The sequence below is a fragment of the Mus caroli genome, unplaced genomic scaffold, assembly GCF_978045245.1.
Source record: "Mus caroli unplaced genomic scaffold, Mus_caroli_1 scaffold_8, whole genome shotgun sequence".
Classification (NCBI taxonomy): Eukaryota; Metazoa; Chordata; class Mammalia; order Rodentia; family Muridae; genus Mus; species Mus caroli.
In genome coordinates, this window is record NW_028227263.1 from 40593528 (window position 1) to 40620306 (window position 26779).

The following is a 26779-nucleotide window of genomic DNA, read 5'->3' on the forward strand; positions in this document are numbered from 1 at the left end:
CTACAAAGAATGCATGAAGACCGTCAGGAGACTGGTAATGAAGTGCCTGGCAGATGAATCCCCAAGCCAGGTCGTTGAACCCAGATAAAGTGTTCAGTCCAGGATGCTCTGCGGCCCCACCCCGGGCCGGGGTGGAGCCGCAGGGTGGCAGCCACATCTCACACTGCCTCCGCCTTGCAGTCTACACCTCATCCACTAACAGCCAACCTTAGGTCGCCCGCGGCAGCTTAGAGTGGTGGGCGGGAACTTTAACGTCACGCAGCGTGCGCCTGGGCGAGCGGAAGCGGAAGCGGCTCTGTTCGCCGCCTTTCCCACCGGCCCCATGAGCTGCAGCGGCTCCGGCGCGGACCCCGAGGCGGCGCCCGCCTGTGCCGCCTCGGTCGCGGGTCCGGCACCCCCGGTGTCGGCTCCCGCTGCGCTGCCCACTAGCACGGCCGCGGAGAGCAAAGCCAGCCCCGCGGGGACAGCAGGGGGCCCTGTGGCTGGAGTCGCCACTGCGGGCACGGGCCCCGTGGCGGCACGGGCAGGGGAGCCGGCAGAGCGGCGCGGGCCAGGTGAGGGAGGGCCGGGCCGGGTGAGGGAGGACGGCATCTCGGACTAGGTGCCCGGTTAGGGGAACCCTGCGCCTCTCACCTGTGCTGTTGATTCTCCTTCAGCTTCGGTGGCAGCGGGCGGCGCGGCTCCCCCGGAGGGGGCAATGTCTAACGGGGTTTACGCCCTACCGAGTGCGGCCAACGGAGAAGTGAAGCCCGTAGTGTCCAGCACACCTCTAGTGGACTTCTTGATGCAGTTGGAGGATTACACACCTACGGTGCGCTTCCCGCCTGAACAAGGCCACCTGGCTCGCTGTCAATGCCTTTCAACCACACCTTCGTTCTTTCAAGCTTTCTCTGCTATGAAGCCATCTCTTTTGTTGTTTGTTTGTTCGAGACAGGGTTTCTCTGTGTAGCTCTGGCTGACCAGGAACTCACTCTGTAGACCAGGCTGGCCTTGAACTCAGAAATCCACTTGCCTCTGCTTCCCAGGTGCTGGGATTAAAGGCGTGTGCCACCACTGCCAGGCATGAAGCTATCTCTTTATTCCTCCAACCCACCCAGTGTATCAATAGGCAGAGCTAATACTGATGGCTGTTTAATTTGATTTTTCAGATCCCGGATGCAGTGACTGGTTACTACCTGAACCGCGCTGGCTTTGAAGCTTCAGACCCACGCATGTGAGTAAACTTGGAGCAGGTTAGACTGTTGAGTGCTAGGTGGAGTTTGCTAAATAATCTCATTACTAACACCCTCTTCCTCTCTAGAATTCGGCTCATCTCACTAGCTGCCCAGAAATTCATCTCAGATATTGCCAATGATGCCCTACAGCACTGCAAAATGAAGGGCACGGCCTCTGGCAGCTCCCGGAGCAAGAGCAAGGTGTGAGAGGCTCACCTTCCACCGCAGTACAGGCCTAACTTATCCTGAAAGCCTTTTGGGGAAGCAGAATCCTAGGGGAGGTATTGGGCCTGCTCAGGGTCACCCACAAAGGATTGGAGTCTGCACTTGTGCTCAGCTGGTGGTCTTCCCTCTTTCCCCCAGGATCGCAAGTACACCCTAACCATGGAGGACTTGACCCCTGCCCTCAGCGAGTATGGCATCAATGTGAAGAAGCCGCACTACTTCACCTGAGCCACGCCATCCAGATGTATTTGTCTTTCCCTCTGTCCCCACACGAGCCTGTTTTCATAATAAACTTTATTGTGACAGGCGGGGCTGATCCCTCCCATGTTGGGAGACATCATGTGGCAAGTGACAAAGCTCTGAGCCCAGCCCCTTTTGGGGCTACAGTGGTAGGGATGGGAGCAGGGAACAAGCCCCATAACTGGGGTAGTACCATGATTAGAGACAGGGGAGGCAACCAGAGGTCTTTAGCTTTGGAGAAGTGTACTCCCCCAGCTATGTTTTGACACTTCTGGAGTTTAGGCAAGGACCTTCAGGTCCTACTTGTCCTGCATCTTCTCCAAGATAGGCACAATCATGTCAAACTTGGGTCGCTTTGCAGGGTCTTCATTCATGCAAATCTTCATGAGCTTACACACATGGGGGGAAATACCTGGTGGGATGGTAGGCCGAAGGCCTTCCAGTGCCACCTGCAAATTACAAGAAACAAGGTGAGCTTCAGAATTTGAGTTCATCATATGGGCAAAAGCCTTTGATCCTTGAATGGTAACATTACTATTTATCTGTATAAACTGCAGGAAGCGCTTACCACAGTGCTTGTCAGTACCACCACCCCTAAATAAGTATCTGCAGTTCTGTGCTCACCTTCATCCCAATCTCCATATTAGAGAGGTCAGCAAATGGCACCTCTCGTGTCACCAGTTCCCACAGAAGCACCGCAAAACTCCACATGTCTGCTGAGCGTCTGTTTGTGTCTTCAGGCTTCTTCTGCAGGGCTATAAGGAATAAGGCTTACTATTCCAGCTGCCTAACCTGTCTAGTCTGTGCCTCGTCTACTGTTAACTCAGCTGGTTCTTCTCAATTTCCCATACGATGCCTTTACCTACCTTCAGGGGCCACCCAGGCAGGCGCATACATGCGCCCAGGGCACTGGAAAGAAAACTTAACATCAGCCATGCTGATTCGGGCAGTCATATCTTCATCGATCTGAGGAAGAGAAGTTAAATTCAAAAAGGTGGGTCCTATTCTAGGCCAGCAAAGGGCTTTGCAGACCAGAAGTGAACTGTGGTCTCACCATTACACTGCGGCTATTGAGTGCATGCCGAGGTATGAGAGGCTCTAGTGTGTGAAGAAAAGCCATGCCTCTTGCCATATCCAAAGCAAACTTTACAGCTTGGCTCTGGTCCACAACGAAATCTAACAGGAAGCAAGAATCATTCATTTAGGGTTTCCTTCCCCTATTCTAGTCCCTCCCCAACAAGACCAACATCCTTACTGGTGCCTTCATGTAGAACATTGTAGAGAGATCCATATGGCATCCAGTGTGTGATGAGGGTTGGGTGGGGGGCTGGGGGAGCCTGGCAAGCACCTAGCACTGGGAGCACGTTTGGATGTGAGAAGATCCTGGGGAGGAAAAGAGTGGTGAGACCCAACAGAATATCACTTTTCATTACTACTTGGGGCACTTGGGGTGCCTTGGACACAACAGCTTCCAATTCAGTGTCCCACCTGAGCCGGGGACATTCCTCATTGAAGTCCCTGCTTTTCCTTGTACTCCAGTCTCGAACCTTCAGCACCTTCACAACAATATCATTGCCCTGCCAGCGGCCTTTCCATAGCTGAAGGACAGAGGATAGGAAGCATTATCTCAGGCTGTACCGTTTCTTTTCTACTAACTTGAAAAAAAAAACCTTAATTAGGGATACAGAGTGGGCAGTTTGTGGGTGTTATGAAGGGAGAAACAAAAAGGGTGGGGATCACCTCTCCAGAATGATTCTCATTGAGCTTTGCCAGAAAGTTGAGCTGTTTGAAGTCAATACCGGAGTGTTTGTTCAGGGTCCCATTTCCTGAGAATATGAGCAGGTAATGTACCCAGCTTCACCTTAACATGACCCCAGTAGCCCAAGAATGTTGTGCTGCAGCCCCTCCCCTCCCCACAGTAGTGACTCACGGGGCCTTGTGCGAGTGGTCCCCTTCCAGAATGTGTCCTTGTATGGAATACGGTTGAGATTCTGGCCCATTTTCTCTGCCCGTTCTAGAGAAGAAGAATGATCTTAGCCTTAATTGTGCTGTGAAGGGAGGAGATGCAAGGTGGGGCAAGAGACAAACTAGGGGTAGGTATTGAACCTCGGAGAAGCTCTCTAAGGGGTGCCTTAGCTTTGTCCACAGGCATCTCTCCATACTTGTTACAGATGCTTACAAGAGCCCCGTTAGCCACCAGGTCCTGGAAAGAAATTGTTCAGGGGACCAGTCACAAGCATGAACACAGATGCAGTACATAATTCTGTGAATGTCAAACAGTAGGGCTGACAGAATGGATTGATGGTTCCGTGCTCAGTTTGCTTCCCATTCATCATAGGACTTGGGGTCTGAGTACTTACCTCTGCCACCTGGTCTTGGCCCCAGAAACATGCATAGTGAAGTGGCACATTGCCGTGCTCATTCACTGCATTGATGTCAGCCTTGTATTGCAACAGCTGCGCCCCATGGCCAAGAAAAGAAAAAGGCAGTCAGTCAGTCCCTGTGAGAGACTTGTGTCCAGGCATAAAGAAAGAAAGAATAGCACACATTCTTCACATGACAGTGCCTATTACTGGCTTCATAGTGTGTGAGTGAGCAATGTGGGTGGTGAAGGGTTTGCATGTACCTTCTGTACAATGTCACGGTGTCCATGACTAGCTGCCAGGTGCAGGGGGGTATCATCCCCACGATTCATCACATTGATCCGTGCTCCGCGCATGATCAGCATTTCAACCACCGCAGAGCGGCCTTCTCGGCAGGCCCAGTGCAAGGGGGAGAAGCCATGATCATCCCTTTGAGAAAAGGGCACAGACAGTAAGCTGGAGTTGGGAAGGACAAAAGCTTTGATTCACGGGGGAAAAGAGATTCTATAGTCAGCGAGAAGGCTTGCCTCTTTAGGACTTAGCTCCTACTCATGTTGGCAATTCCTAAAGTTCAGTTCAGACTTTCCCATGAGGTTCACTCCCAAGCACCTAGATGTCCCAACAACTGTACGGTTTATCACTTTAACCACAACTCCTTCCCTAGCAGTTCTAGTCCACTAGGTGATAGTACTCTTCTTGGGGTCCTCTGGCTTCCCTACTTTCTTGTCTTCCCGTTTGACAATGCTAGGAACCATACCCAGGACCTTGTATACTTGACACATGCTTTATCTTCAGTTCATACGTCTTTAGTCACACCTATAATCCTTTGTTTGCATTGTTTTTTGTGCATCTCCTTACTGTAGAGTTCAACTGACTGGATTGTAAGAATCTGTTAATGTGAGCTATCCTGACTGTTGGATCATATATGCTTGAGGATGGGATGAAAGCTGATGTTGTATGTAGGTTAATAGGGGAGAAGGCATACTGGAGAAGACAGGCTATAACTTAGGAGAGGAAACAAGCTTACTTTTGGCTCTGTTACTGAAACTAACATCTAACAATGGAATGGAATGAAAATGTTTGGAGGGATACAATGACAAACATGCTTTTCATTACTGATGGGGTGGATAACCCCACAAACCAGGGTGTTCCTACTTACCAATCCAAAATTAAGAGAAAAATGTAAACGGGAGCTTTTGAATAAAAAACGTTACCTGATTTGTGTTTTCATCCCCTAAGGACATATATTTTATAAAGAGAAGTGTACAAACAAAACAACTAGATGGGCTGGGTCAAACTGACAGCCTGGAGCCATAAAAGGAAATTCCCTCCAGCCCAGGGATGCAGATCTGAGGGGCGGAACAGGGGCGGTCTGTGGTCTAGGCCTGCAGCCTCCAGATACTTTAGTGCTGTGGTCACTTCCTGTGAGGGGACTGGAGGAGGGGCCTTGAGCTGATCCTGGCTTGGTCAACTAGAATCCCCCAACAGCTGAAGGAAGTATGTAGCTTTAAATAATTGTTCCTCTAGTTTGCCCTCATCTGTTAAACTCAGCAAAGGCTTTTCCCGGATATGAGTCTATCCCTTGCTATCATTGTTGTCTCCCAGATTTCACATGTTCTGACTGAACAACTTCCAGAAGTCTGTGGCCTCCGAGCAAGCCCAAGCTTGAGGACTGTCACCTCAGGGCCTGGATCTCTATCTCAAGAAAGCTTTCAGGGAGTTAACCACCTCCAGCACTCATGCCCTGTCCCTTCAAGCCACCATAGCGTTCTGGTTTTCCTAATGATATCCTTCACCTTTTGACAGCAAGGAGTCTTCCAAGATGCCACTCCTACTGGACAACAGCCTAAACTTCTATTTTCTTACCAACAAAGCAGGACAGCTTAGTTTTTACCAGAGCACACAAGTTATGTGGGAAAAAAATGAAACAAATAACTTTGAATCTAGCAGAGAAATAACATACAGCCTAATGAAAGCTAGTGAAACGTAGCCCAGGACAACAGATGATCCTTCCCAACCTAAAAAAAAAAAAAAAAACAAAAAAAAACAAAAACAAACAAACAAAAAAAACCAAACACTTTTATACAGTGGCAACAAATGGAAATCCCAGCACTCAGGAGATTGAGGCAGTAGGATGGAGAACTGGAGGCCATTCTGAATTACATGACACCCTGTCTCCAAAAGCAAACCCAAACTACCTACTAAACTCTCAACACTGCACTTGTTGCTTCTGTTTATCAGCCAGCATTTCAGAAAGTGTTCATATTATCTGTTTCCTCACCTCCCATTCACTTTTCTCCCTGAGAAGCCTGCCATCTCTAGGGTGTAGATTATGTCTGATTCAAAGACTCTAGCAGCAACCACAAGTGGTGTTCCTTGTGTGAAGGAACCCACTGTAATGCAGTTTCCTGTTACTGTTCTGCAATAGCATTCAAAAGATCAAATTCATCCTAAATGTAAGTTAAATGAAGACTTTTTAAATGCTCATCCATGCTCTTTAACTTCTCAGTAGCCTACAATTAACCACTCTTCTTTTATTAAAACATTCATTCTCTAATCTTAATCCATTTCTTATTTCTTATTCAGATGGTTGTTCCCTGTCAGCCAGGCTTCTCAACCTTTGCCTTTATTTTCTACTCTTCTAAGGTACTACGTTCCACATTATAGAGTCTTCAGATCCATTTAAATGCAATTTGTGGCATCTTGGTCTCCTAATCCGACCTCCTGAACTTTAAATCTGCATGACTAACAACCTGCCAAGCGTTTCCAAGTCACTGTAGTGTCACCAAAACTGTGGCCAGTCCATAATGGAACCTCGGCAACTGCCAAGTATCCAAGTACCCAAACCTCCTTTTAAACCCCAGGTCATCTTTGACAACCCCCTTCACTTCCCATACCAACTCAATTACTTCATCCTCGTGATTTTAGGGCTCTCACCCCAACCCTGTCTCAATTCTTGTATCCAAAACATCACTTTAAGGCAATTGCGTCCAGGGTGACGCCTGACAAATGGGTACTCTCATCACTACACAAGCTTCAGAACTTTAGACCTCTAATATCCTTTCCCACTTCTACCCAACGCTCTAGGGCGCAGAAACTCATCCTCCAGCCACATATAATTCCAGACAATTTTCTGGCACTCTGATCTGCCTCTGACATGAGTTCATAGAGGCTGCAAAGTTCCCGGGAACCGGATTGTGAAACTTAGTTAAAAAAAAAAAAAAAAAAAACTAAATCCGACAGCTTCCTCTGTGTAGACGTTCCTCCATCAACAGGCTTTGCTTACTACTACTCCTCACACTGGATAGCAAAGTCAGCCGCCCCCGCCAGACATGAGCACCCCGAGTAGCGGAGAGCGGATTTGTAGCCGTCCTCTCACTCGTCAACGCTTCAGCTCACCCCTGATTGAGGTCGTTCTCTGTGTTGTCCAGCCACAAGCGCACCGCCACCGCGTTGCCCTCCCGGCACTGAGTGAAAATGTCGTCCATAGCAGCGTCCCGGCACAGAGACCCCGGGACTGGGGAAGCCTCGGGGGACTGCGGGAGAACAGAGACAAGAGAGTGACTCTCTCTGTGTGTTCCCTCAGGACAGAGGTGTCAGTGCTGGGATGGGGAGCGTCGCGAGAGGGACAGTGGTTGTCTGTGAAGAGCTTCGGGCAGCGGACGACCCCTTGGCTCGAGGAGCAGGAGGGTCTGGGGGTGTAGGATAGACTTTGCTAGTTTCCCGAGTTGGTGTCAGCCGGCTCTGAGCCACGGCCCTCGAGAAAGGCTTAGGGGGTGGGGGAAGGGGCCCAAGCTGCAAACACCCAGGGGAGGGGACAGGGGTCCTTGCCCGGCGGCCCCGGCTCAGAGCTGCTGCAGAGATCGCAGAGACGGGTTTGCAAGACAGCGTGGGGCAGGGCGCGGAGCTACCCACACTCACCGGGACTCGGGCCGCAGGCGCCTTCTCCGGGGGAACTCCCGTCCGGCCGCGCCCGCCGCCCGGCCCCGCCCCGGCCCGCCCCGGCCAGCTCGGGCCAGCGCGGGCCGCGGTCCCTCCCTTCCGACCTCCTACTGCCTCTCTAGCTCGCCAGCGGCTACGCTCGATGGTGCTCTGCTCCGTGAAGGCCGCTCTAGCTACCACAGAATTTCACTCGGTGGCTTCCGGCCCGGTTTGGTCCGACTCCAGCCCTAAGATTCCCTGACGCGCGCTGCACGTGGGCCAGAGCGTAGGCCCCTCCGGCCCTGCGGGCTACCGGTGGTATGTTCGAAGAGCCCGAATGGGTGGAGGCGGCCCCAGCCATCGTGGGCCTAGGGGCCGCGACAGCACAGGTTCGGCCGGCGACTGCCCCGCCAGTCAAGGTGAGCGGCCCTGCACTGGGCTGTTTGAAGGAGGTGAAGCCTACCCTCCGGGGGTCGTATTGGGTAGAGGGAGAGCCTGAATGCTATCGTGGATCGGGGTGGTGAGGGAGTTAGTTATGATCTGAAGATCCGGATAGTCCAAACAGGAATGCGGGATTCCGAGCGTGGAGCGCAGAGCTTGAAAAGTTAAATAAGTTTTTTGTACACTTAAGGGTAGAAATCAGTAGAGTTGTTTTAGCAGTGGAGTGGCTTCTCCAAGTTTTCTCTCACCTGGCATCACTTTATATACTGAGGATCAATTCCAGGGCTTCAGCGTGGTAGATAAGCATTTATTACTGAGCTGAATCCGTAGTCTTGAAAGGATTTTTAGTTGCAGTGTAGAAAGTATATTAGATAGAGTCAAGGCAAGTGGGAGGTTATCAGAATCACTATTCAAAAGAGGCTCAGGGTAAGGGTCTAGCTGAGGACAAGCAGCAGGACTTGAACCCCAAATCAGCTTCACGGGAAAACAGGCCTTTTCCTTTGAACCTCATCAGATGTGAGGGTTTCTGTATCCCCTTGGGGGTGTTCCTGACCTTCAGTTAGCCCAGGATGTTCTGCTCATTTCTGTAGTCCATTTCTGCTTGTCTGTATGCAGCTTTTTCCGAACAGGCTATTCTCTGTAGGGCAGTTAGAAACTTTTTTTTTTTTTTTTTTTTTTTTTTTTGAGACAGGGTTTCTCTGTATAGCCCTGGCTCTCCTGGAACTCACTCTGTAGACCAGGCTGGCCTCGAACTCAGAAATCTGCTTGCCTCTGCCTCCCAAGTGCTGGGATTAAAGGTGTGTACCACCACTGCTGCCCAGTTAGGAACATTTTTAATAGACATGTGTGGCACTGCACTTCCTGTTTCAAAACAAAAAACAAACAAACAAACAAACCAAAAAACTGCTGCTCCTAGAATGCTGTCAGTGGGAGGCAAAGATGACTACTGTCTTGCCTTGGTCCTGTTGTTTGTGTGCTTAAGCACATTCCTCTAAGGAAATCAACAGGCAATCCTTTACACATTTAGAAAAGTAGGATGGGAACACTTTCTGCCCTCCAGCTTCCCAGAGGTTGGGATTGCAGCCTGAAAGTTCTGGGCGTGGCTGACTTCACAACAAACTCATTAACTCTGGATGGGAAGAACCACCAGTAGCTGAAGCCCATCTCTCCTTTCTTAGTCTCCAGGCCTCATCCACTCTCACACACACTCTCATCCCTTGTTTGCCTCCAGGGACGCAAGCGCCGCCATCTCTTGGCTACGTTACGGGCTCTGGAAGCAGCATCTCTCTCCCAGCAAACCCCCAGCCTACCTGGCAGTGACTCTGAGGAGGAGGAGGAGGTAGGAAAGAAGAAGAGACCCCTCCAAAGGCCCTCACTTGCCAGCGTCTCAAAGGAAGTAGGGAAGAAAAGAAAAGGGAAATGTCAGAAACAGGCGCCATCCATCAGTGACTCTGAGGGGAAAGAAGTAAGAAGAAAATGCCACAGACAAGCTCCTCCTCTTGGTGGGATCTCTGCTGGAGAAGAAAAAGGAAAGAGGAAATGTCAGGAATACTCCTCTTTACACCTAACCCAGCCCCTGGACAGTGTTGACCAAACAGGTATCAGTATGTGTGAATATGGGGGTGGGGAGGCTGTGAACTGACTGCATAGATGACAAAGGTCTTTCTTTCTCTTATATAAACACACATGCATGCACATGGGTTGGATGGTAAGAGGCCCTTTTATCCAGGCTACGGACTCTGTCTTAAGGACAAGGGAGTAGCCAGGATGACTTGCTATGCCCCTGAATTTAGGGGATCAAGCCTCAAATGCCTTCTCATCTCCCTCTCTGCAGTTCACAATTCCAGGACAAGTACTGCTACAATTGACCCATCCAAGCCAAGCCCTGAGTCTATGTCACCTAATTCCTCACACACCCTGAGCCGCAAGCAGTGGCGGAACCGGCAGAAAAATAAGCGGAGACACAAGAACAAATTTCGGCCACTCCAGACACCAGAGCAGGCTCCTCCCGAGGCTTCCATAGAGGAGACTGAGGTGCCTCCTGCCCCAAAGTCAGATAGTCAAGAGTCTAGAGCTGGAGCCCTGCGAGCACGCATGACACAACGCCTGGATGGGGCCCGATTTCGCTACCTTAATGAACAGTTGTACTCAGGGCCCAGCAGTGCTGCCCAACGCCTATTCCAGGAAGACCCTGAGGCTTTTCTCCTTTATCACCGTGGCTTTCAGAGACAAGTAAAGAAGTGGCCACTGCACCCGGTGGACCGTATTGCCAAAGATCTCCGCCAGAAGTAATGGGGGTGAGGGGTGCTATGCACTATGAGAGGGGTGGTGTTGGTGATCAAGACTTTGACCAGACCCAGTAAGTGACCCTCCCCTCCCTTCCACTCCCAGGCCTGCATCCTTAGTGGTAGCTGACTTTGGCTGTGGAGATTGCCGCCTAGCTTCAAGTGTCCGGAACCCTGTGCACTGTTTTGATTTGGCTTCTCTGGACCCCAGGGTCACAGTATGTGACATGGCCCAGGTAAGCCCCTCTGTGTGTCTGGCCTAACCCTTCTTCCTAGTCTTCCTATCCGATTATCTAGTTAAGCATTTGGTGCTGAATTTCCTCTTCCGACACTGTGTGCTCTCTTGAACATTCTTCCTCATCAGGTGCCTCTGGAGGATGAATCTGTAGATGTGGCTGTGTTTTGTCTTTCACTGATGGGAACTAACATCAGGGACTTCCTTGAGGAGGCAAATCGAGTGCTAAAGCCAGGGTGAGTGAGTCCCTAGAACACAGATGGTTTTGATGTGCATACAGGTGCCCACCCCTTCACACATGACTTCCTCCTTTTCCCAGAGGTCTTCTCAAAGTAGCTGAAGTCAGCAGCCGCTTTGAGGATATTCGGACCTTTTTGGGGGCTGTGACCAAACTCGGCTTTAAGATTATCTACAAGGTGAGGGGGTCCCCGAGAAGTCTGCCCAAGTTCTTAACCTTTTTCAGATAATGGTGTTCAGGAGGGAGTCTGTAAACCCAGAGATGGGAATTTTGCTCTTTCAAGACAAAGCTCTGGGAGGGGCTGTGAGATGCTCTCTGAGCAGGGGAAATACTGAGATGTGTGGTTGGAGTGAAAATTTGTAGCTCATTGGTATTCTCTGCTTCTAGGACCTGACCAACAGCCACTTCTTCTTGTTTGACTTTGAAAAGACTGGACCTCCTCGAGTAGGACCCAAAGCCCAACTCTCAGGCCTTAAACTTCAGCCCTGTCTCTACAAGCGCAGGTGACCGATGGACACCCATTGGAAGGGGAGAGCTCGGACTCCAGTCTCAGAACTCTGAAGACTGTATCTACCCAGGCTACGAGCCAGGATCTGGTACCACCCTCCTTCTGTACCAAGAACACTGTGGTAAAGCCTCCAGCTCAGCTCTACTCTAATGGAGCCTTCTTGGATACAGAAAGCATAAAATTACTTGGGCAGGCTCAAGAATGAGGTGTTTATTGTGAGGGCATGGATGTGTCTAATAATTGTGGGTCACTTCAGTATTGTGGAAACTAGTCGGCTGAGAACTGATGGATCTCTGGGTTTGCTTTCTCTTCATCTCTCAGAAGGCACATGGGCTCTCTGCTGTGTTGTCTTCTGGCCAGTATTGTCCACCTCTGCTCATCCATAGTTTCTGCTCCTTCAGCTTCAAGACTGCAGACAGGCAGTTTTTGCCTTATGGCAGGTCCCAATGCTAGTTTGCCACTTGGGGCTGGGAGTTATTTAATTTCTTTGTTTCTTGGAGCTGGGAATCATCTAATTTTTTTCTGTGTTGCTGTTATTGTTGTTGTTGTTGTTTTGAGACAGCATCTCACACTAGTCCAAGCTGACCTCAAACAAAACAAATGGCAATCCTCTTGCCTCAGCCTCCTGATTATTGGGAACACAGGCATGGGCCACCATATTTAGCTGAAGAAATCATTTACTTTCTGAATATTCCATTTCTCATTTGAAAAATGTAACCTTCTTGTCTTACAGTATGTTATATGGGTTCACTGAGGAAAGCTACAGCTAGAGCTGGGACTAGTAAGAGGTGCTGAATAAACCAGCTATGGCTATGTGTGTCGTTGATCTCACTGTTCTTTAAAGATCACCCCTACAGGCTTACAGGTTGAGCAGTAAGTAATGTAGATGTGACCCAGAAAGACTGGGGGAGTTTGATATAGGCATGTAAACAGGCTTATTTGCTCTTTAGAGACTTAACGTGCTTGAAGCTTTCCTTGGAAGGGGGTAATACAGAAGCTGGATCTCTGTTCAACAGCAAAAACTGATTGGGCTGCTTATTGGCACAGTCTGACCATGGTACCTACCTTGCGTGTCCTAGGAAAACTACAGGTACTGAATATACAAGTTCTTGGAGTAGTGCTGAGGGAAGGTGAGCTAGGTTGACACGCTTGGCTCATCCAGGAGGCGTCTGCCTTGAATCCAGGCATATAGGCTTATTTACGACTTCCTAAGAATAAGACCTAGGAGTTTCCTCTAGGAGCAAATAGGTCTCGGGATTTTGAACCACTTAGATGCCTCCAGGCCTAAAGGAATAAAGATTTTGAAAAAGGCCAGAAGGCATGTTTGGAGTCTGAACTGAGACCAACCTTAGTCAGTTCCATACAATATCTTTGCATGTGCTATTGCTGCTGAACATGCATTTCACTACCAAAGTTTACTCATCTTCCCAAATAGCTTTGCAGATTCATAAGCCCCCTCCCCAGAAGCATCTATATTCCCAACATACTGTCTGCAAACTGTTTCTTAGCATACAACTGTGTTGTGAATGATTTGTTGGTTTCACTGCAGACTTCTCAAGCCATATTTAGTGTTCAGTTTGTTGACTTTTTTACTTGTGTGTGTAGTGAGGAGTGTAAAGGAGAAACAGTCAGTAAACTAAGATTCACAGGCGTGTACAGAAGCAGGGTGGGCTTCTACTAAGGGTGCTGTGAACTAGTACTGAAAACAGATGCCAGCAGGAGAGCCTCAAGATAGACTTGGCGGGATAGAGAGGGCACTTGAGAGAAGCTGCAGTAAACGGGACATGCTGGTGTGCTATATAAGCGTGAAGACCTGAGTTCAGAGCCTTAGCACTCATAACTGTGTCTATAACTCCAACGCTGAGGAGGGTTGGAATAGTGACAGAGAGAGACAGAATACTGGGCTTGTCGGCCAGCAGACTTTCCTGGAGTAAGAACCTGACTCCAAATAAGGTGGAGTGATAGAGCAGGGGACTTGATGTCCCTCAAATAAGGTGGAGTGATAGAGCAGGGAACTTGATGTCCTCCAAATAAGGTGGAGTGATAGCGCAGGGGACTTGATGTCCTCCAAATAAGGTGGAGTGATAGAGCAGGGAACTTGATGTCCTCCAAATAAGGTGGAGTGATAAAGCAGGGAACTTGATGTCCTCCTCTGGTTTCTACACCTACACATGCATATGCACACAGCATACCCAGCTTAAAGGACAGGAGGCTTGTATGGTCAGTACAGATTGAAGGAGAGAGAAGAGTATTAAGGGTAAGTGGTAATGGGAGGGGTTAACTGAAAGACAGTGACTAGAGTCATCTACGAGGGTTATTAAAATGCTGCATTCCGAGCTCTCCTGCATTTTCTGGTTCTTTAGATCTGAGTAGGGTCCTATGAATTTTTTCTGATGGCTTTGGGTTCCTTGAAGGAGGGAACAAAACTATTCATTGAGCATAAAGGTGGGGAGAGGATTGGATTTTGAGGAGGGGAAAATGAAGATCACTTTGAGAATGGAAGAGAGTGAATGATGGCTGGGTGTGGTGGGGAACACCTCTAATCTCAGCACTCAGTGGGTAGAGGCAGGTGGAGCTTGGGGCCAGCCTGAACTACATAGTTCCAGACCAGCCAAGGGGTACAGATTAGACCCTGAAGTAAGGAAATACATAGAAGTGCTGGCAGTGTTAATAGCATGTAGAAGGATGGAGCATAGTTCAGTGCTGTGTCAGAGCTTGTTAATCCCCTTACTACTGGTCTGTTAGAACCTAGCCTCTGTAGGAAAGGGGAGACAGTCAGGTTTCTGATTACAGTTCTAACTAGGTCTACTGGGACCATTTAGGAAGCACAAGATACTCGTACCGCTAAAGAATGATGAGCCTGGAGTCCTGTTCCTGCTCTGGAAAAATACAGGGCAAGAAAAAGCTCACTTTTTTTTTTTTGGATGGTGTGGCCGTGAAATGCTGCTGCTTTGTGTTTCTAGAATGTGGGACATGAGTGCCTTGTATGCGTCTCGAGCTAAGTGGAGGGTAGGCTTGGGTCCTGTCCTGTGGGGCCATTTTGAAGAGATAAAGAGACTTAATAGCAAACAGCAAGGGGTCAGCCACCCAGAGGAGTTTCAGGAAACCATCTAGAATGGTGCAGTATCCATCAGAGACTAATGGGATTTCCCTTTTGAATGTCCACTAAGCCTGTGGGTCACAGAATCAACCAGTCTTGTGTTTGCTTGCCTCTTCTTGTTAGCACTTGTGCCTGGAATACTCAGCAAGGAGGTAGAAACAAGATACAGAAAGCAAGGAGTCTCCTTCATTTCCCCAGAGCAGGCTCCTTAGGGGAGGCAATGCCAGGATGGGTGAAGATTGCAAGCCAGCACAGGAGCCAGTTATTTATTGTTACTCAGAATTAGACATTCTCATGAGATTGTTTATGCCTTGAGCTGATCACAGGACTGTCTAAGAACATCACAGTGGGCCTGAAACAGATGTTTTCTTTGATTGGGAGCAATGGCTGCTCTTACAAAGAACTCAGGTTCAATTCCCAGCACACCACAAGATGGCTTATAACCATCTAGTCCTTGGGGTACCCATGCCCACTTTGGCTTCTGGGCACAGCAGGCATGCACGTGGTCCACAGATGTACATGCAGGCAAAACTCATCAAACAAAGTTAAAAAAAAATCCTTACAGGCTTGCTGCAACCTTTCTCAACTGCAGAGAAAGAATAGCCCTACTCTTTTAAGAGCTGTAGGAGATAAGAATGACGTTAGGTATGGATATCAGTCCAGATCTGGTGCCTGTTCAATATTCCTTCAGAGCTCTCTGAGCAGAGTGTTCTTGCTTCTGCAATTATTCATGTGCTCCTGATTTTGTTCCTGTAACCCGGTCCTAAGAGAGAGCATAGTTCCAAAAGAAACAGTGTGATCTTGGCAGAGGCAGCTCAGCTCCAAGCATTCACCAGTTACGTAATTGCACAAAGCCCTCTGCAGCTTTTCAGAGACTGGCAATTAGAGCCTTTCATTTCCAGGTCATCCTCCTTCCCAGGTGAGTTTGCTAACCAGCCACCAGGTTCTAGGACTTTTGACTACTACAGTGTCTGCTATGGGGATCTAATGGCCTTTGCTCCCCAAGCAATTCATTTTCCTTACTGCCAAGTGATCTCTATGAAATGTAAATCACATTATGTCACCTCTTTGCATAAAATCCTTCAATGGATTCTCATGGCTTGAGAACAAAAGACAAACTCCTTCCCAGGCCCTGTGTGATCTTACCCACTCATTGTTCTGATGGCCAGCTGCAACTTAACTCGCTCTTCTCAATACTGCCTGAGCTTGCTATTCATTGGTAATGCACTCCAAGTTCTCTTCACTTCTAAACATGCCCCTCCATCTTTGTACAATATTTTTTCCTCGGGAAGAATTTGCCACAGTGCCGTCTTTCTGCACTTACAGTTAAACTGTATTTTTCAGCCCTGTGCTTTAGGCAGGATAGTCTGGGTGAGGTTCATACCACACAAAGAAAGGGAAAGATAGATCATCTGTTTCCACTTCCTCCCAGTCTCTCCCTACCTAGGAAGGTGACCTTGAAGGACAGGTTTTGAAGGTGACGAAGTCATAGTATATAAGAAGTTTGGCTATTTTAGGAGAAAATTGGACTCTGAAACAGAATTAAAACCCTTATAATGAATGTGAGCATGTTATCTCACTTAGCATTATGCACCCTGGATATGTCTTCCTGTCCATCTTACCACAAAACCCTGTTTCCTTTAGGGTGCTTCAACATCTTAGCAGATGCCACTCTGTACTTTCTAATCGTCCTACTTTAAAGATTTATTTTTAAATTCCATGTCCGGGCCCTGTTATGCATGTGTGAGTGCAGTGACTGAGGCCACCACAGACAGAATTTTGGGGAGCTGGAGTTAGAGGCAGTTGTGAGCTGGCTGATGAGGGTGTGGAAAACTGAACTTGAACCCTCTGCAAGACAAGTGCTCACTCTTAACTCCCGAGCTATCTTCCCAACCCATTTTCCTACTTTTTTTTTTTCTTCCTTTCCTTACCTTTCCTTTCCTTTCCTTTCCTTTCCTTTCCTTTCCTTTCCTTTCCTTTCCTTTCCTTTCCTTTCCTCCTTTCCTTTCCTTTCCCTTCTCCTCTCCTCTCCTCTCCTCTCCTCTCCTCTCCTCTCCTCTCCTCTCCTCTCCTCTCCTCTCCTCTTCTCTTTCTTTTCTTTTCTTTTCCCCAAGACAGGGTTTCTCTGTATAGCCCTGGCTGTCCTGGAACTCATTCTGTAGACCAGGCTGGCCTCGAACTCAGAAATCCGCCTGCCTCTGCCTCCTGAGTGCTGGGATTAAAGGTGTGGACCACCACGCCCGGCTCAACTGGCCGTCTTTTTTACTTTTTTTTTTTTTTTCATTTTCCTATTTTTAAATGAGGAAAAAATAATGCTCACTATCAGAAAAGAAATATTTTATCAATTATTTGTGACTAAAAGAAGATCCCACTAAGTGTTTTAAACATTTAATTTTTTTCCCTAGTATAACAAGGGACGTGAAGGTTGGTGACTTGGCTTTTGGTTCAGGAGCTCGAGAGTGTTAGGAGTAAGAGCTTTGTGATTTTGTGATTTTCTTGGTGTCTTGGTTCTCTGAGTCTCAAGGTACAGGCTTAACTAAGCAGAGGCACCTTGCTTATTAGGCTTCTTGGAAGTCTCTCCAGTTGCTGCAGCCTTTTCTTTTTTTGGTTTCACTTCAAGGATCTGTTCTCTTATTAGTACTCTGGTACAAATATGTTATGTTCTCCATAATGACTGAATCTAATCTAGAAAATCGACCCTTTAAATACAATTTCCCTCTGTCACTTCCCACATTCCAGTAACTTATCAGTAGCTCTTAGGGCTCAAACTTCTCTTCAGTTCAGTGCATCAGAGAATATGATCTCTTACCCATTTTTTTAACCTCTTCTGTTTATTTGGAGATTGGAATGGAGAAAGGTATATTGGAGAAAATTAAACTTACCCAATTAATGCATCATTGATACGTCCAACCAAGACAAACATTTGAATGTTGGCTCTTGTGGTTAACGTTGAGGTCCTGGAGCTTCCCGTGGCGACATGTGCATTAGCTGATTTTGGTTGATTCCTATGACATATAAGCCAACTGCTCCTCAAGTTCATAGCTCTTTTTTTTTTATTTCATTTTTTTAATTAGATATTTTCTTCATTTACATTTCAAATGCTATCCCGAAAGTCCCCTATTCCCTCCCCCTTGCCCTGCTCCCCAACCCATCCACTCCCACTTCCTGGCCCTGGCATTCCCCTTAACCCTGATGGTATATGCTAGTTAGTTTTTGTCAAATAGACACAGACTAAAGTCACCTGGGAGGAGAACATCTCAGCTGGGAATATGCCTCCTTCACATGGGCCTGTAGGCCTGTCTGTGGGGCATTGCCACTCAGGCAGGTGGGCCTGGGCTGTGTAAAAAAGATAATTGAATAAACCACAGAAAGCAAACTGGATAAGCCGCAGTACAGCCTTTACTTCAGTTCCTGCCTCATGCTCCTGCCCTGGCTTTCCTTGATTATGGGCTCTAACTTGTAAGATGTAATGAGCCCTTTCCTCCTCTAGTTGACTTTGTCAGTATTTTACCAGAGCAAGAGGCAGCAAACTAGAACACAGTGTATCTACTGCCACCTAGCGCTAAAGAGCCTTACCTAGCAAAAAGCCTTCCCTGAGAATGTCCCAACTTATCATCAGGGCTGGTTATCTTTCAAGAAGCCCATGGGAAAACCATGCACATGTATCCTGTCAAACAGGGGATGCAGGCCAGGCAGCAGTAACAATTCTTTTCTTGTGCTATTGAGAAGTCCCAGTCCATATGGTACTGAACCAGTTCCCTGTATTTATGTGTGTCCCTAGCCTCATATCTTTGGCATGCTACGTGGTGGTTTGGGTATGTGTTACAGTGTTCTTCACACTCATTCTCTTTCTGGGAAATCAACTGCACTATATTCCCTATATCCACATAGAGTTGTGTGTCAACGGATAATATAGACAATTGGTTGATAATGAAACTGCTGCTTCCAGACTTGGATCTAACGAACACTTCCCTTGTGTTACATTGCCCAACTTGAAGCATTTTAGCAGGAGTGCCTAAATCTTGAGCATCACCAAAACTAGAGTCAACATGATTAGGAACACCTGGACTAGGCTTCACTTCAGTGGGAAGTATATTGCTGTTTTTTGAGGTACTAGTAATCTCTTAAAGTCCTTTTAATATAAGAGAACAAAGCACCGATAAGGAAAAATACACAAAACAATATTTAACTCTGAAAACCACCCAGACTAAGCAGCAGGAGGCCATTATCACCTAAGGCTTCCCCACCTCTTCTCAAACACAAGCAACTTTCTTCTCTTTATCCACAAAATTCCCACTACTTTGACTCGATGTTATTTTCTTGGTCTTTTACATAGTATTACCACTTAAGCTTCCATATCTAAATAGCCTTTCCATGTGTCTAGATGTTTGCACTCCTTACCATTCATCCATATTACTAAGTGCAGTGCAACTTTTCATCTTTATTACTGTGAACAAACCACAATTTATTGATTGTTTAAACTATTAGTATACATATATCAGTTGGAGTGGCTAGGTCACCCTACAAGAAAATAAAAGCCTAAAACAGTAATGATTTAAACCAATGTGGTAATTTTAAGAATTTTACAGTTCCATTTCTTTTCTTTGGAGGGAGTGGTGCTACATGTATGCCATGTATGTGTGTGGAAGTCAGGGAACATTTGGTGGGAATCTGTTTATGTTGAGATTCCAAGGGATTCCACCCTGGTTGCCAGTCTTGGAGTAAGATACCTTTACCTACCAAGCCATCTCACCTCCAATGTGATTTTTTTACCTTATCAATATAGATTGAGAGGGACTATAATCACACTCAGAGACCCAACTAATGGAAACACTATCTAAACATGTTCTCTTATAGTCACTGAGACAAGAAAAGGGAACAAAAGCAAAATCATCTCATTGCCAAAATGGAAAGGAATCCTTTGTACACCTATGTATGTAATTGACCAAAACAACTATCAGTATGAGATATAGCTTCACAGGTGGCCAAAAACAAACAAAACCCAAAAACATTCCAACCATACCCAAAAGGAAGAAAAACAGCATTTGTGCAGTGTCTAGTAGCTATCCCAATTTTTCTCTGGTTTGCCATTCATGTAAAGTGACATTTTTGAAAAATTGCTTTAGTGATTCTTTGTATGTATGTATGACTAGGAACATAAATAACCAAGAGTATAACTTATTTAAACACATAAAAATGTAATCTCAAATTTGTAGATAATACTATTTCTAAATTTTATTAGGAGACAGGGTTTCTTGTAGCCCATTCTGGCCTTGACCTCTCTATGTAGCTGAGAATGACTTTGAATTTCTGATCCTTTTATCTCTACCTCCCAAGGGCTGGGATTACAGGTGTGTGCCACCATGCCCAGTTTTATGAGTGCTTGAGATCAAAGACAAAGCTTTGTGCATATAGGCAAAAACTACCAACTAAACTAAATAAGTCACATTTCTAGCTCTGAATATTAATTTTTTCACACACACACACACACAATCACACACATGTTCTATGGCTTGAATATGTTGGAGGTCTTGTCCCAATCAGTTGGTGTTATTTTGAGAAATGGTAGGAACTTTAAAATGTAGGGTATAAGTGAAGGAAGCAGGTCTCTGGTGATATAGCCTTGAAGAACATATCGCATCTGCAGCTGTTTCCCCTGTCCGTCTCTGCTTCCTGACCTTCATGACCATGCTTCAGTTCACGCTCACAGCCTTGCTATTCGGCCTGTTCTCAGGTGCCCAACAGTGGTATCATCCATTGTGAACTGAGACTCCTGCAACCATGAGCCAAGACAGCACCTTCCTTACGTTGTTTCTTTTAGATACTTTTCACATTGACAGAAAGTCTAACTACAGATTTATCCTGGACAAATGAGGTTGTTGTGATTGAACCTGACTTTGTGACTCTTTGGGATTGGTTTGAGAGAAGTATAAACTAGAGAGGTCTCAGAATGTTGTTAGAAATGCGTAATGGGCAATTCTGGTGAGAATTCAGAAAGTCCGAATGCTGATAGGAGTGTAGACAATAAAGAAGATAGTAAGGTCTCTCTTGAAACTGGACTACAGACCATTTTTAATTCCAGAAAAAAAAAAAAAACCCTTTATATTTTAGTAGTATTCAGTTTTTGCATGAGGCCAAACTTAAAGGCTCAGACATACAGCAGAGGGCATTTCAAGGCAACATGGCATTGAGGCATGGCATGGTTATTGCTAGCTGCTTTTAGTCAAATTTATAGCAAGAATTGTTACCAAAAGCCAAGTGTTAAAGTTTGAAATTCTTTCAGTGTGAGCAGGAAAAAAAAAATTAAAGTTGAAGGCAAGAGATATATGGCCGTTGAAGAGATTCGGGCCATTATTTGAGTAGACTGTGTGGTTGTGCTTGTCTACCATTGCCAGCCAGCACTTGGTAGATGGAGAAACAAGGATTAAAAGTTCAACGTCATTGTAGCTCCACAGTACATTCAAGTTCAGACCGACTATATGAAACCCTGTCTCAAAGATAGAGGCTGAAGCAGCAACTCAGTGGTCAAGAAAAATTGTTTTTGCAGAGGACCTGGATTTGGTTCCCAGAATCCATATGGTACTCACAACTTTACATAACACTCTTTCCAGCAGATCCAATGCCCTTTCTGGCCTTCACAGGACTAGATATACACATAGTGCACATACATAACATCATAACATACAAAACACATACATAACACAGGCAAAACACTCATGCTCATAAATCTTTAAAACAAACCCCAAGACAAAACATACAAAACAGTTATCAGAACTTGGCATCAGAACAACAGAAAAGTATCTGAAGGCATCTCAGAAATTGACTAGCTGCTACCCATGGTAGGCACAAGGGTATAAAGACTTTAGATTCAGTAAAAAGATTGCATTAAGAGCTGTTCACTTAGGACCACCTAGGAAAGTGTTTCCCAGTGTTCAGCCATCCAGCTATTATTCAGAGGCCATTGAAAAAGAGCTAGCTACAGCTTGAACTGACAACAGACAATTGCCCATGTGATGCTGGAGTTTCCAACGTGGAATTTAAGAGTTGTGGGATTCTAGGTTTTCTCTCTGCCTTCAAAGCAAAGTCTGGAAAGCCAGTGACCAGCAGAGCCACAATCCCTGCAGTAAGTTTCTGCCAGTGTGTGAAGTTGTGAGAGTGAGTGGAGCTGCGGAGGAGACTTTAGACAGAGGGGCCGTGGGCATAGAGCATCTGCCAAGGAAAGCCACAGTGAGTGGAGCAAGCCTTAGAGCTACAGGACTTTTGTTCTGCTGGGTTTTATTCTTGCTCTGGTGTACTCTTTCTTTGGTGTCTATCCCATCCTCTTGGAATGGGACTGCTATGTTTTGGATTATTTACTTAGTTTTTATAGCTGAGAGTTCAGGTCTGAGGACATGGAATTTGGACTTTTGAGCAATGCATTTGAGCTAGATATGGTGGTTTGTGCCTCTAGTTTTAGCTTGGAGAGTTGAGGCAGGTGTTTGAGGCCAGGTTGTAACATAACAAGACCCTGTCTCAAAACATAGAGGGTGGGGAAGATACTCTTTCCATTATGATGCTTTGAGGCCCAGTTGTGGACTGGTGAAGTTTGGATATGGTGTATCCCCCCATGGGTATGAAGGCTTGGACCCCTCATGGTGCTGCTATTAGAGGCTAACTGGATAATGAAGGTGCTAATCTCAATAGTGCATGAATGGGCTATTAAAAGGCAAGGTCTAGTCACCTGGGGAGAGTGCTTTTAAAGGGTGTAACCTGTTCCTGGAACTTCAGATACTAGGTTTCCAAGAAAAGGAGGAGTTTGGTGCTAAAAGAACACTTGTGTGGCAGAGTGCCTCCTCAGCTGGTTATTGTTGAATGAGTGAGGGGTTGTGAATCTCGTTTGGCCTTTGTTTGGGGTATATGACTCCTTCAGAGAATGTGCTAAGGCAGAACTGGGGCATTCCAAAAAATGCTGCTAAATTCCTTTAGCAACTTAAAACTGTAGTGTTCTCCATTCAAAGAGACCTACTGGATATTGAGTTCAAGTGCTGAGACCACAGTAGAGAGCTGAGCAACAACCCAGAATTCTGTGCTAGCCATTGGAGGTTTGCCTGTCCCTTTGTAAACACGAAACAGCAGGCCTCTGTACCCCAAGTGTCCCCACAGCCTTTGCCCCACTTGTACATCCCCCTTCTTCCATGTCAATAGTGTCCTTTCCCATCATTGGGCCATATTTCCTTCTTTGCGCGTTTATGCCTATCTTCTTCCAAATGCTAGAGGTCATTCTTGACATCACTACAGCTTTATTTTGATCAGGGCTCAGGTTAAAGTTGGGCTGCACACATGTACTCTCCGTTGAATACATGTGTCAGGGCTGAGCCTTGTGGGGAGTGGCAGGTGCATCAGGATGTTCTTGCTATGCAGCTTAGTGGTGCCAAAGGGCCCAGTCATGTATACAGGACAGGAGTACATGCCCAGACCAGCTGAGACAGGTGCATCTTTGCCACGTCGGGCTTGTGTGCTGACACTGACAGGAGGCAGAGGGCAGGGTTGGCTGGAAAAACTGTCCTGCAAGGCTCCATCTGTCTGGTCCCACTCGGCATGCTGGAGTTGTAACCCAGTCAGCAGCAGTCCCATCTTAGGAACTTTGGGATTTGGGCCATTCTCCACCTGGGAGGTGGGGGGGTGTGGAAGGGGATACCAAAAACAGTTAGGCAAAGCTAGAAAAATGAATCAGTCAGGGATGGATAGGATGGGATATAATCAGATACTTTAAGGATATGTATGAATGGGAAGCAGAAAGAGTAGCTTCAGAATACCCAAATATGCAGAGGGTGGTTGCTCAACTCCTGCCATTTAGGTGGGAGACTTCCAGAGATAGAGTCTTGGTGACCAGGAAGGTTGGGGTTGTGCACCGAGTTCTCCAGGACAGCCTCCCAACGCAATGCCAGCAACAGGCGACCAGGGTGGTGGAAAGCCGACAGGTGAAATATGCGCTCTGGTTCGTTGGCATTTTCGCTCATGCCACTGTCCAGGTAGCGAATCAACAGGTGCCCACGGCGGGACAGTTGCCGCAGCCATAGCCAGGGAAGCTGTGGACCAGCAAGAGCATAAGATCTCCAAGGCTGAGGTAGGCGTCCAGCCCAAAGAGCCCGGGCCACCTTAGCGCAGCGACTGGAAGTGCACGGGGTCCCGCCCTTCAGCTGCTGCAATAGGCAGTCAAGGTCACGCAGCAGTGTACCCACCAGGTGCTTCAGTTCCAGCACCTCGGTCTCTAAGAAGCCCTCTAGAGGTCGCCGGGCATTGGGTCCTAACACTGCCCAGGGGGTGACACACTGGCCTGAGCGAAAACGGTTGTTGGTTAGCAAAGCCTGAAGTGCCACCAGCCTCTTCTTGGCTTGCGCCAGGCGTTGCTGAAGTTGCCTTTCTTTGCGCTGGGCAATTCCTCCACAAACTGTAGGAACCCACGTGGATGAACACTTCTGCAGCGCATTCAGCAGAACACGACTTTGGCGTCTCATCAGCCAGGCCTGGGGTGCTTCGTTTAGTCCACAGGTACGAGGTTCAGGTGGTGTGGGCAGTAGGTGCATCTGGGCCTTGCAATCTGTTCTGGCATCCAGTTCCCCTAGCTCTTAGAATTGGAGGTGAGAGGAACAAAATAGATTATCCCACCAGACCCGAGGAAGTAAGCCTTCCCCTGACTCCATAACTATCAACGTTGCCCGCTCATTTGTTTATTGGTGCAGATAGCCATATTCCTGTGGGGAACGGCAGTGCAATGCACTAGTCCCCACCCCAGCGTGGGGCATGGACTTTTGCCTGAAGCTTACCTGGGCTGGGCATCAGAGTGGCCAGGAGATATTGGGGAGTGTGTGGCTGGTCCCAGTTCGTGTTTCTGGGATTTAGGCAGGTTCTTGTCAGGCTAACCAGGGCCTCTCTGTCCTCCAGGTCCCCCAAAGAACCTCCGTAGAGAACTGAAGCTGCAGATGAAGTCAGAGGCTCTGAGCCCTTCCAGTTTTCACTGCCCCTCAAAACAGAGCTGTGTGTCTACCCATCACATGTGTCTAGCTTTCAGACTCCCACCCCACTCTTTTCCAGGTCTTCTGGGGTACAGGAGGAGAACCTCACCAGTCAGCTCCAGCAAGGCAGCACTGGGGTTCCTGAGACTAGCCCACAGCTGCTCTTGGATCTGAAGAGCCCTGGTCAAGGTCACTTGACTCCTGGGTAGGGGTACAGAGAATACAGTTTTAGTAACAATAGACTGAGGACTCTCATGTCTTTTCTTCAGGGCAAACCTCTCTCCTGAGCTCTAGACTTATGAGGGCTCACTGGACATTACTGCTTTGCTCCCTATTGCAATTTTCACTTCCTCCATAAGACCTGTTCTGCTTTAGAAAGAGGTACCACCAGCTGCCCAGTTGTCTAAGAAGACATCTAGAAGTCATCCTTATTCTTTTCACCTTATTCCTGACCTCTACTCTGACTCCCACCCTAGTCCCTACCACCCATCTCATGATCTCTTCCTTAGAGCCTTCTTTAAAACTGTTCTTTCCTAATCAAACTCAAAATCAACCAAGTAGAAACAAAAAGAACTATTCAAAGAATCAACCAAACCAGGAGCTGGTTTTCTGAGAAAAATCAACAAGATAGATAAACCCTTTTCCAGACTAACTAGAGGGCACAGGCACAGTATCCTAATTAACAAAATCAAAAATGAAAAGGGAGACGTAACAACAGAACATGAGGAAATCCAAAACATCATCAGATCCTACTACAAAAGGCTATACTCAACAAAACTGGAAAACCTGGATGAAATGGGCAAATTTCTAGACAGATACCAGGTACCAAAGTTAAATCAGGATCAGATTAATGACCTAAACAGTCCCATATCCCCTAAAGAAATAGAGGCAGTCATTAATAGTCTCCCAACCAAAAAACGCCCAGGACCAGATGAGTTTAGTGCAGAGTTCTGTCAGACCCTCAAAGAAGACCTAATTCCAATTCTCCTCAAACTATTCCACAAAATAGAAACAGAAGGTACTCCACCCAATTCATTCTATGAAGCCACAATTACTCTGATACCTAAACCACATAAAGACCCAACAAAGATAGAGAACTTCAGACCAATTTCCCTTATGAATATCGATGCAAAAATACTCAATAAAATTCTCGCTAACTGAATCCAAGAACACATCAAAATGATCTATCCATCATGATCAAGTAGGCTTCATTCCAGGGATGCAGGGATGGTTTAATATATGGAAATCCATTAACGTAATCCACTATATAAACAAACTCAAAGACAAAAAAAAAAAAAAAAAACAAAAAACAAAAAAAAAAAAACCACATGATCATCTTGTTAGATGCTGAGAAAGCATTTGACAAAATCCAACACCCATTCGTGATAAAAGTCTTGGAAAGATCAGGAATTCAAGGCCCATACCTAAACATAATAAAAGCAATATACAGCAAACCAGTAGCCAACATCAAACAAAATGGAGAGAAGCTGGAAGCAATCCCACTAAAATCAGGGACTAGAAAAGGCTGCCCACTTTCACCCTACATATTCAATATAGTAAAGTCCTAGCCAGAGCAATTAGACAACAAAAGGAGGTCAAGGGGATACAAATTTGAACGGAAGAAGTCAAAATATCACTATTTGCAGATGCTATGGCAGTATATATAAGTGATCCTAAAAATTCCACCAGAGAACTCCTAAACCTGATAAACAGCTTCAGTGAAGTAGCTGGAATATAAAATTAACTCAAACAAATCAGTGGCCTTTCTCTACACAAAGGATAAACAGGCTGAGAAATTAGGGAAACAACACCCTTCACAATAGTCACAAATAATATAAAATACCTTGGTGTGACTCTAAGGAAGTGAAAGATCTGTATGATAAGAACTTCAAGTCTCTGAAGAAAGAAATCAAAGAAGATCTCAGAAGATGGAAAGATCTCCCAGGCTTATGGATTGGCAGGATCAATATAGTAAAAATGGCTATCTTGCCAAAAGCAATCTACAGATTCAATG

General features: G+C 46.6%; 4 protein-coding genes across 5 annotated transcripts in view; 2 read left to right on the plus strand and 2 right to left on the minus strand.

Moving 5' to 3' along the window:
- The first annotated feature begins 273 nt into the window (after nt 1-273).
- Taf10 (TATA-box binding protein associated factor 10) lies at nt 274-1747 on the plus strand. Its single transcript, XM_021169049.3, has 5 exons — nt 274-554; nt 657-811; nt 1149-1213; nt 1301-1415; nt 1578-1747. Exons 1-5 carry the CDS (start codon nt 323-325, stop codon nt 1665-1667), a joined length of 657 nt encoding a protein of 218 aa, XP_021024708.1. The 5' UTR covers nt 274-322; the 3' UTR covers nt 1668-1747.
- On the minus strand, nt 1717-8106 carry Ilk (integrin linked kinase). Of its 2 annotated transcripts, none has more exons than XM_021169047.3 (13): nt 7964-8106; nt 7442-7578; nt 4306-4471; nt 4040-4135; nt 3786-3882; nt 3610-3693; nt 3420-3505; nt 3168-3277; nt 2935-3062; nt 2734-2855; nt 2546-2645; nt 2304-2434; nt 1717-2128 (listed from the first exon to the last, which is right to left on the minus strand). In XM_021169047.3, the coding sequence occupies exons 2-13, from the start codon at nt 7528-7530 to the stop codon at nt 1979-1981; spliced, it is 1359 nt and encodes a 452-aa protein (XP_021024706.1). In that variant the 5' UTR covers nt 7531-7578; nt 7964-8106; the 3' UTR covers nt 1717-1978. The 2 variants fall into 2 exon arrangements, with proteins under 2 accessions (XP_021024706.1, XP_029335372.1); XM_029479512.2 differs by lacking the exon at nt 7964-8106 and adding an exon at nt 7874-7952.
- A 157-nt stretch (nt 8107-8263) lies between these two features.
- On the plus strand, nt 8264-12483 carry Rrp8 (ribosomal RNA processing 8). Its single transcript, XM_021169046.2, has 7 exons — nt 8264-8382; nt 9636-10002; nt 10239-10692; nt 10796-10925; nt 11054-11160; nt 11244-11340; nt 11550-12483. The coding sequence occupies exons 1-7, from the start codon at nt 8284-8286 to the stop codon at nt 11667-11669; spliced, it is 1374 nt and encodes a 457-aa protein (XP_021024705.1). The 5' UTR covers nt 8264-8283; the 3' UTR covers nt 11670-12483.
- A 9868-nt stretch (nt 12484-22351) lies between these two features.
- Dnhd1 (dynein heavy chain domain 1) overlaps nt 22352-26779 on the minus strand; it is a 71614-nt gene continuing 67186 nt past the window's right edge. The window contains exons 41-44 of the mRNA XM_021167320.3: nt 24875-24966; nt 24577-24726; nt 23566-24377; nt 22352-23416 (exon numbers count right to left, since the gene is read on the minus strand). Coding sequence (XP_021022979.1) covers nt 23066-23416; nt 23566-24377; nt 24577-24726; nt 24875-24966 — 1405 coding nt within the window. The 3' untranslated portion in view covers nt 22352-23065. The remainder of the gene's footprint in view (nt 23417-23565; nt 24378-24576; nt 24727-24874; nt 24967-26779) is intronic.